The 18,167-nt window shown below is 45.2% G+C and overlaps 1 protein-coding gene across 5 annotated transcripts in view; it reads left to right on the top strand.

Moving 5' to 3' along the window:
- Positions 1–1,511: 1,511 nt before the first annotated feature.
- IDE (insulin degrading enzyme) overlaps positions 1,512–18,167 on the top strand; it is a 108,763-nt gene continuing 92,107 nt past the window's right edge. For 3 of the 5 annotated variants that reach the window (XM_027960520.2, XM_015103327.3, XM_042238500.1), the window contains exon 1: positions 12,799–12,962. In XM_027960520.2, coding sequence (XP_027816321.1) covers positions 12,865–12,962 — 98 coding nt within the window. In that variant the 5' untranslated portion in view covers positions 12,799–12,864. Of the gene's footprint in view, positions 1,553–12,798; positions 12,963–13,117; positions 13,185–18,167 lie in introns of those variants that run through there. The other 2 variants (XM_060405006.1, XM_060405005.1) reach the window with 2 other exon arrangements.

Here is an 18,167-nt window from a genome sequence, read left to right as displayed (position 1 = left end):
CCCCTTTAATGAAAAGGACATCTTTTTTTGGGTGTTAGTTCTAGAAGGTCTTGTAGGGTTCATAGAACCGTTCAACTTCAGCTTCTTCAGCGTTACTGGTTGGGGCATAGACTTGGATTACTGTGATATTGAATGGTTTGCCTTGGAAACGAACAGAGATCATTCTGTCATTTTTGAGATTGCATCCAAGTACTGCATTTTGGACTCTTTTGTTGACCATGATGGCTACTCCATTTCTTCTGAGGGATTCCTGCCTGCAGTAGTAGATACAATGGTCATCTGAGTTAAATTCACCCATTCCAGTCCATTTTAGTCCGCTGATTCCTAGAATGTCAATGTTCACCCTTGCCATCTCCTGTTTGACCACTTCCAATTTGCCTTGATTCATGGACCTGACATTCCAGGTTCCTATGCAATATTGCTTTTTACAGCATTGGACCTTTCTTCTATCACCAGTCACATCCACAGCTGGGTATTGTTTTCGCTTTGGCTCCATCCCTTCATTCTTTCTGGAGTTATTTCTCCACTGATCTCCAGTAGCATATTGGGCACCTACTGACCTGCGGAGTTCCTCTTTCAGTATCCTATCATTTTGCCTTTTCATACTGTTGATGGGGTTCTCAAGGCAAGAATACTGAAGTGGTTTGCCATTCCCTTCTCCAGTGGACCACATTCTGTCAGACCTCTCCACCATGACCCGCCCGTCTTGGGTTGCCTGGCCAGCATGGCTTGGTTTCATTGAGTTAGACAAGGCTGTGGTCCTAGTGTGATTAGATTGACTAGTTTTCTGTGAGTATGGTTTCAGTGTGTCTGCCCTCTGATGCCCTCTTGCAACACCTACCATCTTACTTGGGTTTCTCTTACTTTGGGCATGGGGTATCTCTTCACGGCTGCTCTAGCAAAGCACAGCCGCTGCTCCTTACTTTGGAGGAGGGGTATCTCCTTACCGCTGCCCTTCCTGACCTTTAACGTGGGATAGCTCCTCTAGGCCCTCCTACACCCGAGTAGCAACTGCTCCTCGGGTTGCTCCTCCAAGCCACTTCCCCTGGCCTCGGGTACCGCCCCTGGCCTCCAGCTGGGAGTAGCTCCTCCCAGCCATTGCCCCTGGCCTCGGGCGAGGGGTGGCTCCTCAGGGCCACTGCCCCTGGCCTTGGGCAGATTATATAACAATAGTGTATCCTGCCTGAGGACAGTCTCTGGATTAAACCTTCTGGCTAATTGTTATCTTAAAATGTAAATTATGGGAATAGGTCTGGTGAGGTCTTTACAACCTCCAGATATTCTTTGGATTTGTTGAAGAGTATATAACTCCATTGCTAACACTACCAAGGGGGTATTCTTTCTGCCCCCTTCTAATGCCTATGTCAGAAGCTTTCTCCATCTCCTTTATACTTTAACAGAACTTTATTACACAAATGCTCTGAGCGATCAAGCCTCGTCTCTGGCCCTGGGTTGAATTCCTCTCCTCTGGAGGCCAAGAATCCCGGTGTCTTTGCGTGGTTCAGCAACAACCTTTCATCTTGGGGGCTTGTCTGGGATTCTTCAGGACAAGGTAAGGATTCTTGGAGCTCTAGTTCTTTGTTCTCCTAGTGAACACGTTTTCTGCTGTACTTTACTAACTCTACAGTGTGCTTGCGTGAATGAATGAAACGCCATGCTTGAAGCAAGTGAGGAGCTCTGCTCTGTGGTTCTGCGGTGACCTCATACAGCTTATGGGAAAAACCTGTCAGGGGTTTATACCGACCTGCCAATGCCAAGAGGCATCCAATGTCTCCTTTGGGGACTGACCAGAAATGGGTAAAGCATGTGGACCGAACTCTCCTTGGTCAAACTTTTCGGTCTCTTTGAGCATTTCATAAATCTTTGGAAATTAGAATTATGAACCTAATCTGTCGCATCATAGACTTTCAAGGGACCTGTGATCTGTGCTGTTACTGTGTACTGTGATTTAGGTCCCAAACTTGGATTGGTAATCAGGAAGCACCTAGCCTCACTAAGAATCAAAAGTTCAGAAGTTAGATGGAGCTTTAGCTACAAGAGCATCTTTGAGGTTAAAGGTTACTCAGATTGGAACTACAATGGGTTTTTTTCCTTTGGTAACACTGGCTCTTAGTGGACCAGAGGAGGTTCTTATACTGGTGTGGTGCTGCTTGGAAGGAACATCTGTTTTATGTTAGTATCAGTCTTATTGTTGTCAGGGATATACTCAGGGTCGTGCACAGGCACTCAGGTGACAAACGCTTTCCCCAGTGGTCTTAGCCTGGGAGGCATTCTGGAAGGTTACTCTGATCGCACCCTGGGTGGCATCAGAGGCAAGCAAGGTTTTAATGGTGAGGGGCTGGACGGCAGAAAGGCATGCCATCAGGTCGACCCCTGGTGCATCTCCACCCTGTCTTGGTGGTAGAACCGGGAGGAACGAGTAGATCGCCTGCGTCAGTAAGGGACAGACCAAGTCCAACCAGGGAAGGAAAGCTTTGGTGTAAAGTCTGTCTACACCCCCATCTAGAGCAGGGAGGGACACCTCCAGGAGAAAGATGGTGCTGGTCGCTTTTTTTTCTCTCTTACAGATGGGAGCTAACAATTCCAGCCTCACTCCTTTGAACTGTATCCTGAAAAGTTGAGATAGATTTGATCCCCAGGGCTTAAAGACACACTTGGTCGTCCTATGTGATATTGCATGGCCACGGTATCCATTGGAGGATGGCGTCAGTGGCCGGTTGGAGGGTCTCTTAAGTATAATACTGTTTTACAATTAGACCGGTTCTGTAGAAAACAAGGGAAATGGGTAGAAGAAAGTAGGGAAAACCACTAGACCATTCAGGTATGACCTAAATCAAATCCCTTATGATTATACAGTGGAAGTGAGAAATAGATTTAAGGGACTCTATAGATCTGATGTGCCTGATGAACTATGGAATGAAGTTTGTGACATTGTACAGGAGACAGGGATCAAGACCATCCCCATGGAAAAGAAATGCAAAAAGCAAAATGGCTGTCTGGGGAGGCCTTACAAATAGCTGTGAAAAGAAGAGAAGTGAAAAGCAAAGGAGAAAAGGAAAGATACAAGCATCTGAATGCAGAGTTCCAAAGAATAGCAAGGAGAGATAAGAAAGCCTTCCTCAGTGATCAATGCAAAGAAATAGAGGAAAAGAACAGAATGGGAAAGACTAGAGATCTCTTCTAGAAAATTAGAGACACCAAGGGAACATTTCATGCAAAGATGGGCTCGATAAAGGACAGAAATGGTGTGGACCTAACAGAAGCAGAAGATATTAAGAAGAGGTGGCAAGAATACACAGAAGAACTGTACAAAAAAGATCTTCAAGACCAAGATAATCACAATAGTGTGATCACTCACCTAGAGCTAGACATCCTGGAATGTGAAGTCAAGTGGGCCTTGGAAAGCATCACTATGAAAAAAGCTAGTGGAGGTGATGGAATTCCAATTGAGCTATTTAAAATCCTGAAAGATGATGCTGCCAAAGTGCTGCACTCAATATGCCAGCAAATTTGGAAAACTCAGCAGTGGTCACAGGACTGGAAAAGGTCAGTTTCATTCCAATCCCAAAAGAAAGGCAATGCCAAAGAATGGTCAAACTATTGCACAATTGCACTCATCTCACATGCTAGTAAAGTAATGCTCCAAATTCTCCAAGCCAGGCTTCAGCAATACGTGAACCGTGAACTTCCAGATGTTCAAGCTGGTTTTAGAAAAGGCAGAGGAACCAGAGATCAAATTGCCAACATGCACTGGATCATGGAAAAAGCAAGAGAGTTCCAGAAAAACATCTATTTCTGCTTTATTGACTATGTCAAAGCCTTTGACGGTGTGGATCACAAGAAACTGTGGACAATTCTGAAAGGGATGGGAATACCAGACCACCTGACCTGCCTCTTGAGAAATCTGTATGCAGGTCAGGAAGCAGCAGTTAGAACTGGACATGGAACAACAGACTTGTTCCAAATAGGAAAAGGACTACGTCAAGGCTGTATATTGTCACCCTGCTTATTTAACTTAAATGCAGAGTACATCATGAGAAATGCTGGACTGGAAGAAACACAAGCTGGAATCAAGATTGCTGGGAGAAATATCAATAACCTCAGATATGCAGATGACACCACCCTTACGGCAGAAAGTGAAGAGGAACTAAAAAGTTCACTTGATGAAAGTGAAAGTGGAGAGTGAAAAAGTTGGTTTAAAGCCCAACATTCAGAAAATGAAGATCATGGCATCTGGTCTCATCACTTCATGGGAAACAGATGGGAAACAGTGGAAACAGTGGCTCACTTTATTTTTGGGGGCTCCAAAATCACTGCAGATGGTGACTGCAACCATGAAATTAAAAGATGCTTACTCCTTGGAAGAAAAGTTATGACCAACCTAGATAGCATAATGTAAAGCAGAGACATTACTTTGCCAAGAAAGGTCTGTCTAGTCAAGGCTATAGTTTTCCAGTGGTCATGTATGGATGGGATTTCTTTGGAGGGAATGATGCTGAAGCTGAAACTCCAGTACTTTTGCCACCTCATGCAAAGAGTTGACTCATTGCAAAAGACCCTGATTCTGGGAGGGATTGGGGGCAGGAGGAGAAATGGACGACAGAGGATGAGATGGCTGGATGGCATCACCGACTCAATGGACATGAGTTTGGGTGGACTCCGGGAGTTGGTGATGGACAGGGAGGACTGGCATGCTGTGGTTCATGGGGTCGCAAAGAGTCAGACACGACTGAGCGACTGAACTGAACTTAGCATATGTGTTGCCCTTTTTCTCTCTGCGAAATATGCCAGACTTGTGTCCTAAGGGTATAGATTTGGGTGTGAGTCCTTCAGCTCCCTCCTGTCCTCCTACTTTGCTATTGAGATGAGATGGAAGACAGGAGACAAAGAGATAAAGAAAAGCAGGTTTCTCCAATCTATCCCTGGGATCATATGCGCAGAGCAGCCAGAGAGACAGAGGAACAGCCACACAAGCTGTTGCCTCTTCATGAAGCACCCACTGGGTGCTACAAGAGTCTATGAGAGCTAATAAGCCTTTTTCTTATCAAGAAATACAAAAAATCAAGGAGGATCTGGGAGACTATTTAAAGGACCCAGAAAAATATATTAGAGCTTTTAAAGGAGTTACTCTGCTTTATGACCTTACTTGGAAGGATGTGATGCATATCTTGGGACAAATGCTGACTCCCGACTCAAAAACTCGAGTTTTGGGAAAAGTGGTTGCTTATGGAGATGAATGGTTTGGTAATGAATCAGTAGGGAAGAGGGAGGACGAGAAAACTGCCCTCCCCACTAGGAATCAGGCGGTGCCAACTATAGAACCAGACTGGGACTACAACACAGCTAAAGGAAGATGAGATCAGAGTAATTTTGTCCTTTATGGCAAATTTGCAAACACAGAACATAAGGAGAAGGAAGCTCCTGGTAATTTCCTAGATATGCTGAGAGAAGCCCTTCGCAGATTCACTGAGATTGATCCCGAAAGTGAAGAGGGAAAAGTGATCTTAAAGGATAGATTTCTCACTCAGTCGGCTCCAGACATCCACCTTAAGCTATTAAAATGGGCGTATGGACCAAATCAGTCTATAGATTATCTGTTACCTAGCTCAGACAGTCTATTATGGTAGGGAATATGAGGAAAAGAAAGAAAGGCAGAAAAAGACAGGCAGAAGCCCTCTCATTGGCTATGAGAACCATTCTTAGACAGCCTGAGAAAAATGCCCAGAGGGACCCAGGTGAAAAGGGATGGGCTTGCTATTACTGTGGAAAGGAGGGGCACCTCAAGCGGGATTGCCCTCAGGCATCTAAGCTGCCCAGGCTCCATGTCTGCAAAGGACCACACTGGAAGAGAGACTGCCCCCAGAGGCGAAGGTTTCAGGGATTAGACTCTCAAGACAAACAAGACTGAAGGTGCCCCGGGGTCCCCACAAAAGCTCCTGTCCTAATTACACCTGAGGAACCCCAGGTATTAATAAATGTGGGGGACCAATCCGTTGATTTCCTTTTAGATACTGGGGCAACTTACTCTGTGCTTACTGAAAGCCCCTGGCCCACTTTCTTCCTGATCCTCTTCCGTAATGGTAGTATCTGGACGGGCCAAAAGATGGGCCTGATAATCTTTGTGAGCCTACTTCTGCTGACTCCAAAAATCCTGAGTCTGCCCTTTGACCCTCAAGACAATGTCCTCCTGTCCTGGGCTCACTCCTACGCTGAATTCCACAATCAGTCTAACTGCTGGGTCTGCAGAGCACTCCCCTCTTCATCAGTGGGCTTCCCATGGTGGACATCTCCACTTCAAGGAAAAGACTTTCTCCAAGTCTGAGAATGTCTTCAACAATCATGTGATGCCTCTTCTTAAACTGATGACATCTAACAACCTTAAGATGGATTGATGTAACTATGGACATAGTGTGACTTTTCATTTTGATTTTAACTTGGTTTAATGACTATTTTGGGCTTCCCTGGTGGCTCAGAGGTTAAAGCGTCTGCCTGCAATGCGGGAGACGTGGGTTCGATCCCTGGGTCTGGAAGATTCCCCTGGAGAAGGAAATGGCAACCCACTCCAGTATTCTTGCCTGGAGAATCCCATGGACGGAGGAACTTGGTGGGCTACAGTCCACAGGGTGGCAGAGTCGAAAACGACTGAGCGACTTCACTTTTTTTTGCCTTACGTCTGTAACTGTATAATGGGGTTATCTGTCTAAAAGTTTTTAAGTTACAAATGGTTGTCCAAGCTCCTATGCATACGACAGCCTCCTCCAACTATTACTTGGGGCCCCTGGATCAGAGACCCTCAATATGAGGGTTAGGAGAATATGTTGCCTCAACAATTTAGGGACTATGCCCCTAAACAGCAGGAAGTAGTTATGGAATGAAAACGATGCCCCTTTCCCTTGGCAACATAATTCTCCTAAAATAAAAGGGGGGGGTGGCGGGGATGAGATAGTCATTTCCTAGGCAGGTTGATAAGAAGTCTAGGTGTCCCCAAGAAGAGAGGGGTCTGGAATACTCAAGGAGGAAGAAAGACAAACCTTTTTTTTTCCCCCTCTATATTCCTTAGGATTATATAACAATAATGTATCCTGCCTGAGGACAGTCTCTGGATTAAACCTTCTGGCTAATTGTTATCTTAAAATGTAAATTTTAAATAAATATTAATAACCTCAGATATTGAGATGATACCACCCTTATGGCAGAAAGTGAAGAGGAACTAAAAAGCCTCTTGATGAAAGTGAAAGAGGAGAGTGAAATAGTTGGCTTAAAGCTCAACATTCAGAAAGCGAAGATCATGGCATCTGGTCCCATCACTTCATGGGAAATAGATGGGGAAACAGTGGAAACAATGTCAGACTTTATTTTGGGGGGCTCCAAAATCACTGCAGATGGTGACTGCAGCCATGAAATTAAAAGACGCTTGCTCCTTGGAAAAAAAGTTATGATCAACTCAGATAGCATATTGAAAAGCAGAGACCTTACTTTGCCAACAAAGGTCTGTCTGGTCAAGGTTATGGTTTTTCCAGTGGTTATGTGTGGATGCGAGAGTTGGACTGTGAAGAAGGCTGAGCGCCGAAGAATTGATGCTTTTGAACTGTGGTGTTGGAGAAGACTCTTGAGAGTCCCTTGGACTGCAAGGAGATCCAACCGGTCCATCCTAAAGGAGATCAGTCCTGGGTGTTCTTCGGAAGGAATGATGCTAAAGCTGAAACTCCAGCACTTTGGCCACCTCATGCAAAGAGCTGACTCATTGGAAAAGACTCTGATGCTGGGAGGGATTAGGGACAGGACAAGAAGGGGAGGACAGAGGATGAGATGGCTGGATGGCATCACCGACTCAATGGATGTGAGTTTGAGTGAACTCTGGGAGATAGTGATGGACAGGGAAGCCTGGCGTGCTGCGGTTCATGGGGTCGCAAAGAGTCGGACATGACTGAGTGACTAAACTGAACTGAACTGAACTGAAAATGTAAATTATGGGAGTAGGTCTAGAGAGGTCTTTACAACCTCCAGACATTCTTTGGATTCACTGGGGAGTATATAACTCCATTGCTAACACTAGCAAGGGGGTACTCTTTCTGCCCCCTTCTGATGCCTATGTCAGAAGCTTTCTCTATGTCCTTTATACTTTAATAGAACTTTATTATACAAAAGCTTTGAGCGATCAAGCCTTGTCTCTGGCCCTGGATTGAATTCTTCTTCTCCAGAGGCCAAGAATCCCAGTCTTTGCGTGGTTCAGAAACAACCTTTCACTATTATCTTGTTTCAATAATTATCAGTTCCTGACCAATATTTCCCCACTTCCCTCATCTTTCACTGAAGATGGAATTATTCTTAACCAAATGCTTAGTTCAGTTCAGTTCAGTTGCTCAGTCGATATCTGGATTGTTCCCAGTTTAGTTCAGTTCAGTCGCCAGCCGTGTCCGACTCTTTGCGACTCCATGAATCGCAGCACGCCAGGCCTCCCTGTCCATCACCAACTCCCACAGTTCACTCAGACTCACGTCCATCGAGTCAGTAATGCCATCCAGCCATCTCATCCTCTGTTGTCCCCATCTCCTCCTGCCCCCAATCCCTCCCAGCATCAGAGTCTTTTCCAATGAGTCAACTCTTCGCATGAGGTGGCCAAAGTACTGGCGTTTCAGCTTTAGCATCATTCCTTCCAAAAGAAATCCCAGGGTTGATCTCCTTCAGAATGGACTGGTTGGATCTCCTTGCAGTCCAAGGGACTCGCAAGAGTCTTCTCCAACACCACAGTTCAAAAGCATCAATTCTTTGGTGCTCAGCCTTCTTCACAGTCCAACTCTCACATCCATACATGACCACAGGAAAAACCATAGCATTGACTAGACGGACCTTAGTCGGCAAAGTAATGTCTCTGCTTTTGAATATGCTATCTAGGTTGGTCATAACTTTTCTTCCAAGGAGTAAGCGTCTTTTAATTTCATGGCTGCAATCACCATCTGCAGTGATTTTGGAGCCCAAATTAATAAAGTCTGACACTGTTTCCACTGTTTCCCCAACTACTTCCCATGAAGTGATGGGACCAGATGCCATGATCTTCGTTTTCTGAATGTTGAGCTTTAAGCCAATTTTTTCACTCTTCTCTTTCACTTTTATCAAGAGGCTTTTGAGTTCCTGTTCACTTTCTGCCATAAGGGTGGTGTCATCTGCATATCTGAGGTTATTGACATTTCTCCCCGCAATCTTGATTCCAGCTTGTGTTTCTTCCAGTCCAGCGTTTCTCATGATGTACTCTGCATAGACGTTAAACAAGCAGGGTGACAATATACAGCCTTGACGTAGTCCTTTTCCTATTTGGAACAAGTCTGTTGTTCCATGTCCAGTTCTAACTGCTGCTTCCTGACCTGCATACAGGTTTCTCAAGAGGCAGGTCAGGTGGTCTGGTATTCCCATCTCTCTCAGAATTTTCCACAGTTTATTGTGAACCACACAGTCAAAGGCTTTGGCATAGTCAATAAAGCAGAAATATATGTTTTTTCTGGAACTCTTTTGCTTTTTCCATGGTCCAGCAGATGTTGGCAATTTGATCTCTGGTTCCTCTGCCTTTTCTAAAACCAGTTCCCAGTTGGGGACTGTATAATACTTACACTACTATGAATATTCTAGTACATGCATCTTCATGGATATATGTTCACATTTCTGATGAGTATACAGCTAAAGCTGGAATTGCTGGGTCATAACATACACATATGTGTAGCTTTTGTAGATACTAGTAAATAATTTTCAATGCCTATTTGTCTGCCCTCATACCATTAACATATTATCTCAAGTACTAAAGCTTAATAGTAACTTTTAATATTTGGTAGTGGGAATTTCCTGACAGTCCAGACTTTAGGACTCTGTACTCTCACTGCTGAGGGCCTGGGTTCAATCTCTGGCCAAAGAACTAAGATTCCACAAGCCTGCGGTACAGCAAAAAAAGAAAATACAAGAAGAAGAAAAGAAAAATTTGGTAGTGTAAATGTTCCAGATTCTGTTTCAAGATTGGCTTGGGTCTTCCTGGCCCTTTGCATTTTCACTGAAATTTTATAACAGCTTGTCATAGCTCACCAATTCCAACTCCTTTTTAATTCACAGGCTTTTCCTTCCTCTCTTTATTTTGCAATTTATTTGTAGAAGAAATAAATCATTTGTTGTGTGATATTACAAACATTCTAAACGTTGCCAATTGTATCTTTATGGTGTGATTTAACAGATTTGTCCCCTGTATTTCCTATAAATTGTAGTTACACCTAGAGGCTTAATGAGATTCAGCAAACCTGCATTTGACAAACATTGTGTAAGCATGTGCTTGCTGCCAGGTGAGACACAAAAACGACTAAGAAATCATTCCCAATCTATTGCTTCTTACACATATGGAAGATTAAGGTTCAAGTAAGTGCCCCTAGAGAGTGGTTATTTCCAGTAGGGTATGTGAAGAATGGAACTGAAGGGAAGCTTTGTAAAGGCAATGCCTTTTCAACAGGGGTTGAAAGAGCACTGACAAGTTCATATTGTTCTAAGCATCAGTTGGGGGTTTCCCAGGTGACTCAGTGGTAAAGAATCTGCCTGCCAATGCAGGAGATGGGAGTTCGATCCTTGGGTTGGTAAGATCCCCTGGAGAAGGAAATGGCAACAACCCACTCCAGCATTTTTGCCTGGGAAATCCCATGGACAGAGGAGCCTGCTGGGCTACAGTCCATGCGGCTGCAAAACAGTCGGACACAACTGAGCAACTAAACAACAAAGCATCAATTACCTGGGACAGTTGTGTGATTTGGAGTTGGTGAACAGGCAGGGGTAGAGGCTAGAACGATGGGGGTGAATAATGCCCCCCCAAAAGACGTGTCCTAAACCCAGTAGCCTGTAAATGTTAACATTATTTGGAAAAAAGTCTTTGCAGATGTAATTAAGTTAAGGATGAGATAGGATCATCCTGGATTACCTTGCTGTGCCCTAAATCCAATGACAAATGTCCTATTAAGAGACAAAAGAAAAGACACACAGAGAAGGCAATGTAAAGATGCTTATTGGAGTAACAGGGCCTGAAGCCAAGGAGGTTGAAAGAGGCAAAGAACAGATTCTCCCCTAAGACTGTCTGTAGGGAGTGCCACCCTGCCAACATCTTAATTTTGGCCTTCTGGCCTCCAGACTGTGCGAGAATAAATTTCTGTTGTTTTAAGCCACTAAATTGGTGGTAATTTGTTATGGCAGCCACCAGAAACTAAAACAGATGGGCTGGAACGAGAGTGGAACATTGAGAAATGGTACCTTACAGCGCTAGGAGGGCTGCCTCCTTTCTGCTACCTCAGTTTTCATCCCTCCGGGGTTTACCTTTAGCTGAAAGTACATGGTAAAAAAAAAAAAAAAAAAAAAAGATCCCCAAGAACCTCACTGATGAATTATCCACTTAAGGGATCCTTCTGATTCCCCTTAGAAGCAATAATAGGATTCAGAACACTGTTTTTGGCTGCAGTCTTGGGTCTGCCACATCAGGAACCTAAAAGCACTTAAGTTAGGGAAGTGTCTGTGTTTGTGTTTTCAGCCTCTCAGTTGCTTCCAACTCTGTGATCCCAAGGACTATAAGCCACTAGGCTCCTCTGTCCATGGAATTTTTCCAGGCAAGAATTCTGAAGCATAATTCTGAAGATAATTCTATCCTTACCTCCTCCAGGGATCTTGCCCACCCAGGGGAAGATCTTCCCCACCTCTCCTACATCTCCTGCACTGACAGGATTCTTTTTTCTGGAGGGGGGGGAGGGGGGGGAGGGCTCTGTGCTGGGTCTTCACAGCTGAGCCAGCTTTTCTTTGGGTGGGGTGGGAGGTGGTGCTACTCTCTAGCTGCAGTCTGCAGGGATCGAACCCATTTCTCCTGCATTCGCAGGCGATTCTTTGCCACTGGGTCACCTGGGAAGCCCCAAGTTAGGGAATTACTAACCCTAATTGCGCTTTTCTTAAAAAAACAAACAAACAAACAAAAAAAAAACAAAAAAACCCCTGTAAAATAACATAAAGGAAAGTTAAATTCATAACAATTACCTTGTTCTTGGATGCAAAACATCATAAAGCCATCGAGAAAAAAGTCTTACAAATAGTGCCTGAAGTACACTGAATACTAGTAGTACTACCCATACTTTTTTTTTTTTTTAATGTAGTAGTAGCAGCAGCAGCAGCAGTACAGAGTGGTAGTTTTTATTCTGGATTTGTAAATCCAGGAAGGCCTTGTTTTGCGATGGCCGGTCCCACGTCCACCTAGGTCTTTGAAGGGTTGCTAGTTTCCCAGGGTGGAAACTGCCCCCAGGTCCCGGCCTCTCTCTGGGGGACTCTCGCGTTTAACTCCTCCCCAGTCCCCTACCCCACCGTCCACGTCCCCATCGCGCTCTAGAGGGAGCCCGCGGGCCGCACGCCAGTCGCCGATTCATTTTGTGGGAGGTCGCCTCGCCGGCGGACCTTGTTTCAGCACCTGCACCGCCGGGACCGACAGCCAATGGGGGCGCCTCCGCAAACATGGCCCCTTGTGCCCTCACAGTATTCGTGAGTCCCCTGCGCCCGGCTAACACAGACCAGAGACACACAGCCGCCCTCACGCGTGAATCCGGCGTGACCCAGCAGGGTCCCTCTTCGCCCGGGGAAGCCTGGTGGCCCGGCTCCTGCAGCTCCCGGGCTACATTCCGTCCCTCCCGCCAGCCGGCGTCTTGGCCGCCCGCCGTCCACGCCTTGTCGGGCTCCAGGGAAAACCCGGAGAGGCGGCCGCTCGGAGGCTCCCGGGAGGCGGCGCGGCGCGGCAGACGGAGCATGCGCAGTGAGCGAGGCCGGCTTGGCGCAAGAAGGAAGCGTTCGCGGTGATCCCGGCGGCTTCGCTGGGGTATGCGGTACCGGCTAGCGTGGCTGCTGCACCCCGCGCTGCCCAGCACCTTCCGCTCGGTCCTCGGCGCCCGCCTGCCGCCCTCGGAGCGCCTCTGTGGGTAAGCCGAGCGGAGCGTCCGGGCCCTCGGGGCCCGCAGGTCACGGTGGTTTGCAAAGTGGTGATTCAGCACTTAAAGCTGCCGCCGCCGCCTCCCCTCACGCCACCGGTCCCGGCGGCCTGGGGCTCGGGCGGCCGCACCGAGGCCGCCGGGGCCCGGAAGAGCGGCTCGCCGGGCGGCAGCGAGGAGCCTTGCCCGGGAGAGAAGGGCGTCCCTCAGGCGGTGAGGACGGACGGAGGCTGTGACCCGGGTCACCCGGCGTGTGTCACAAGTGCTGGGGGCGCGGGGCACGGGCGCGGACAGTCACCTCTGCCCGCTCCCGGGAGCCGCACCGGGCCGGGCCACTCTCGGGGGAAGTCTGCCTGTGAGGGGCCAGGAACCCGAGGCGGACTGTTCCTGGACACGGGGTAAAGGATCCGAGTCCGGGGACACTGCTTCTCACCTTCCTCTCAGCCCCGCTTGTTCCTGTGCGGACTGAGTTTCCACTCCCGTTTGGAAATGCCAGCCCTGGGAAGTGTAAAAGTTTGCCTGCTTCCGCTTTAGCGAGCAGCCGAGCGTTGGCTTTCCTGTGGGGGGACTGTGGGAGCCGAGAGACACCCTGGAAGCCCTTACAGTGGCTCCCCCGCTTTACACCTGAGACCACCGAGGCCCAGAGAGATGGTGCGATTTCCCCACAGATGCAGAGCTTGTGGCCAGACGCAGGATTGGGACGCAGGTTTCTGCCATCCGGTGGCGTGCTCTCTCCACATGACTGTTCTGTGTATACTAGAAATTTTCAACGTTGTAGCGAACGCTGAATAATACCCTTTACTGTGAATAAAGGGGAGTCGGCAAAGATGGGCAGTATTGTCTTGCCCTACTTTGATACAGTATTTGAGCTCCTCCTCTGGTTTAAAAAATACCCTGAATCTACTAAGTGCAGGGCACAGTGATGATCCTCTGTGTAATGAACGTGGCCTGCCTTCAAAGTGGTTGGAATGGATTGAGATGCCACGAGAGTATAGCCAGTAAAAAGAGGTGTACTTGAGAGGGTCAGAAGACTGGGCAGTGTGTTTGAGAAGCACGGTTGCGGGGCAAAGATGGGGCTGTCTGGGCTGGCCTTTGAAGGAAAGGTGCGTGGGGATGGGTGTAATCTTTCCTGGGCGTGCAGATTTGTCTGGGTTGGGAGCACAATGAGCAGATTAATCACAGCCTTAAAGAATTTCCTTCGGGGAATTAGGAGCAAACAAGAACTGTGCTATAAAAGTAGAATGATGTTAGCCTGGCCTTTGGATTTGAGTTGGGCTCTTTCTAGTGAATAAAAGGTAGGGAGCCCTTAAGAGTTTTTGAGGTGGGAAGGGATGTTCATGAAGACTGCTAGTCTAGCATTTAATTTGGTGGCTGTGCGCAGGATCGTAAGAGAGTTGAAACTGGTTGGGATTTAGTCTTTACTGCCTGAACTAGGAGAGCAGTAATGGTTCCAAAGGAGGCCGAATGCAAATGAGGAATCTGTGGAACTTTTCCCTCTCTGTTTCCCACTACACCACAGATTCCGCTACAGCATACAGAAAGATCCCTGAGTTGAGAGAGGGAAGTGGGGGTGCTAAACATAGGCAGGGTACCTCCCTGGGCCTCCTACGTGTAAGAACACTTATTAAAATTATTGCTAATAGGTTCTACAGAATTTGTGATTTTTAAAGAAAGCATCAATTTTAAGTTTACACAACTACAACGTTTGTAAGTTCTACTTATAATTTGATTTTGTTTTTCTCCTGTTCTTCACTTTCACTGATGAAGCCCAGAGCATGGGTTGAAGAACCAGAACTTCAAAGTAAAGTGGTTCTCAGAGAGGGAAATTGGAGATTCAAAGCACAATGATTGAGATCATCCATCTAGAAAGCTCTTCACTAAAAATTACTGGCTGAGGCTAGTAAGGAAAATGCAGGTCCAATCAAAGGGGTCATGGTGTAGTTTTCGGAAGGAACATACTAACATGTGAAGTTATCATATATTTAAATCTTGAGGAAGGTAATCAGTCTTACTTTCCATAATAGGAATGGGTTAAAAGATATGGTTATGTAGCTGTTTACTGGAAGAACTGAGATTTAACCCAGGTCTGTATGGTGCCAGAGCATGAGCTCTGAACTGTTATTCTTCCTCTGAACTGTAGTATTGGAGGAGACTCTTGAGAGTCCCTTGGACAGCAGGCAGATCAAACCAGTCAATCCTAAAGGAAATCAACCCTGAATATTCCTTGGAAGGATTGATGCTTAAGCTGAAGCTCCAATACTTAGCTGCCTGATGCAAAGAACTGACTCATTGGAAAAGACCCTGATGCTGGGAAAGATCGAAGGCAGGTGGAGAAGGGGGTGACAGAGGATGAGATGGTTGGATGGCAGCACTGACTCAATGGACATGAGTTTGACCAAACTCCAGGAGATAGTGAATGACAGGGAAGCCTGGTATGCTGCAGTCCTTGGGGTCTCAAAGAGTCGGGCACTACTTAGCACTGAACAACAATTGCCAATGTTTGGCCATTTCTTTTCTGTTCTAATCTGTTGAGAAAGAGGTGGTCTTAAGGCATTTGTATAAGATCAATTCATTTAGAAAGCAGCCTCATTGTTCCCTTTGTAGCCATATTGGATAAGTTGGGACTCTGCCAAATTATCTTAATCTGGGGGAACCTGTAGATTGCCCAGTCGCTGGCAACCGCTTGAAACACCTGAGCATCAGTCATCTCACTTTACCAGTAGCTCTGTTTGTATTTCTTTGTTCTACTGGCTTAAGCAATAGTGGTATGAGATTCAGACTTTTAAACCACTTTCAACCAAAACAATGACTTTTTATCAGTGATGCCCTTGAATATCTTTAGCCACACACTTAAAAAGTTACATTCTACTGTCTGCCTTAAAGGTTAGAGTTGGGGACGGTCTCATTAGGTAGTAATGTGGGGAGCAGAAACTCAGTATATGTTTCCTTGAGAATTGGCATCCTTTCCATTTTTTGTTTGGTATTTTAGCTCTCTTAAACTAGGTACCACAGGCTCAGCCTACCTTTCAGCCAGGATGATAAGGCTAAAGCACTCTCCTTCCATAGCGTTAGCTCCTTTAAGGTATGCTGGGCTCTGGAGGCTTGGGTGGGGTGTTCCTAATTGGCTTGTTTTTGCCCTCACTCTTTTCTGTCTGTTCCTTCAGCCTTAACTTAAGTATCAATATTCTGTAGTGATCATTCACTGTGCTCAGTGCTGTGGGGATCCAGGGCCAGTTGATAAATTCTGTCCTCGAGCATTCGGTCAAATTGGGTTGAGTAATTTCACTCCTTCATCTCTGACATTTTACGGAACATCTCTACTTTGGTGTTCTATTCCTTCTTTCAGTTTATTTTGAAAAGCAACTCAGTATTATTGTAACAGGATTCTTTTAAAATGGTACTTGTAAAATTCTTGTAGGGTTAAAAGCTATAACAGCTTTTATTCCTCCCAAAGAACTATGTATTAAATATTTTCTCTTTGCCTATTAAGAATATGTTACTTAAAAAGAAGTGTGATTCATGAGCTGTTCCCTGAGGGGAAGCTATCACACTGCCTGACTTTTATCCCATGAATGAATCAGTGGTCTTCCTTCAAAGCTGGTTTTCTCTGTTGATTTTCCTAGTTTTGCATATGTTGGTATTATCATTTCCTTAGTTTAGCTTGAAAATTGGAGTAATCTTTGAATCTCTTTCCCCTTCACTGCCTATTCCCAAGATCAGACTGTTGAATCTTTCATCCTAAAGTTTCTTGGAGTAAACTTTTTCATCAGAATCGTAATTCAGGCCATACTAAATCTTCTGTGACATCTCACAGCTACAAGTTTTATATTTTTTTCCCAGCCTCCTGTCTCTCTATTAGTTGATCCTTATCATCATACTAGTCCTACTAATATACCACTTTTCCCATGCTATTGACTTGTTTAGACACCACCAGTGGTTCTGCCCTATTTCAAGATAAAGTCCAAACTTCTTTTTTTTGTTTTAAATCCAAACTCCCTGACCCAGCATTTAGGCATCTCATAAGCTGGCTTTAGCCCAACTTTTCCACCTAACTTCACTCGTCTCTAGTCAGACTCACTAATTTACTGATTCTTGCATGTGACCTGTTCATTCCTATTCTAGAATGCCCTTCCCTCTTTTTTTTATATGACTAAATCTTTCCTCCTTTTTAGACACTATAGAGGTCACACAGTTATCTTTCCTTTTTCTGAACTTAATGATTTTAAGATGTTTTGAAATATTTATTTGACATTTAACCATATACTGCCTCACTTATATACTCTCAGTTATTTAATATTATACATGTCAGAGTATATAGGATGAAAAAGAATAACAAAATGAGTTCCTGTGTAGTCACCATGCAGTTAAGGAAATTTCAGTAATTTTGAAGCCCTCTGTGCTCACTTCCCGTGAAGAGATGATGTTATCCTATATTTGGATAATCATTCCTTGATTTTTCTTTATTGTTTTAGTAATTTTAATATATTCCTAAGCAGTGCATCGTTTAGTTTTGTCTGCTTTTGACCTTTATGGAAAATTTTCTTCTCTGAGTTACTTCTTTTCATTTAACATTGTTTCTGAGATTCATTCACATAGATTTATGTGTTCAATGTTGAAAGATAATCTTATGTGACTATGTCACTAATTATTTTTCTCTTCTGTTGTTGATGGAGATTTGAGTTGTTTCTTTTTTTTAAATTTCCTATCTCAATATGTGGTAGGCTTAACCCAGTACCCAGTCCTCTCTACCTACATTCACTAGGATGCTCATCCAGTCGCATGTACATGCTTTGTCCCATTTGTGCTTATTTAAATGTAAATTAACTAAAATTAACAATTCTGTTCCTAATCACCCTATCCACATTTCAAGTCATAAGTGTCTTGTGGCTGCCATATGGAGCAGTGCAGATACGGAACATACCCATCATCACAGAAGTTTTATAAAACTGGCCGGATGTGTATTTGGACGATTGTCGAATATATATCTCTAGCCAGAACCTCTCCCCTGAATTTCAGATTGAGGTAAGAAATTTCCTGCCCTACATTTTCCTTTGGATGTCTGATACACATCCTAAACTGATCATACCCCAAACCTGTCTCCAAATCTTCTACCTCAAAACCTGCTCCTGCCACAGTCTTCTCCCTTATCTCAGTTGGACATCTCTGCTCTTCCACTTGTTTAGGGCCAGCAACTTG

The sequence above is a fragment of the Ovis aries genome, chromosome 22 (genome assembly GCF_016772045.2).
Source record: "Ovis aries strain OAR_USU_Benz2616 breed Rambouillet chromosome 22, ARS-UI_Ramb_v3.0, whole genome shotgun sequence".
Taxonomy (NCBI): domain Eukaryota; kingdom Metazoa; phylum Chordata; class Mammalia; order Artiodactyla; family Bovidae; genus Ovis; species Ovis aries.
The sequence above is the reverse complement of the archived record's forward strand: the minus strand, read 5'-3'. Positions and strand labels throughout refer to the sequence as shown.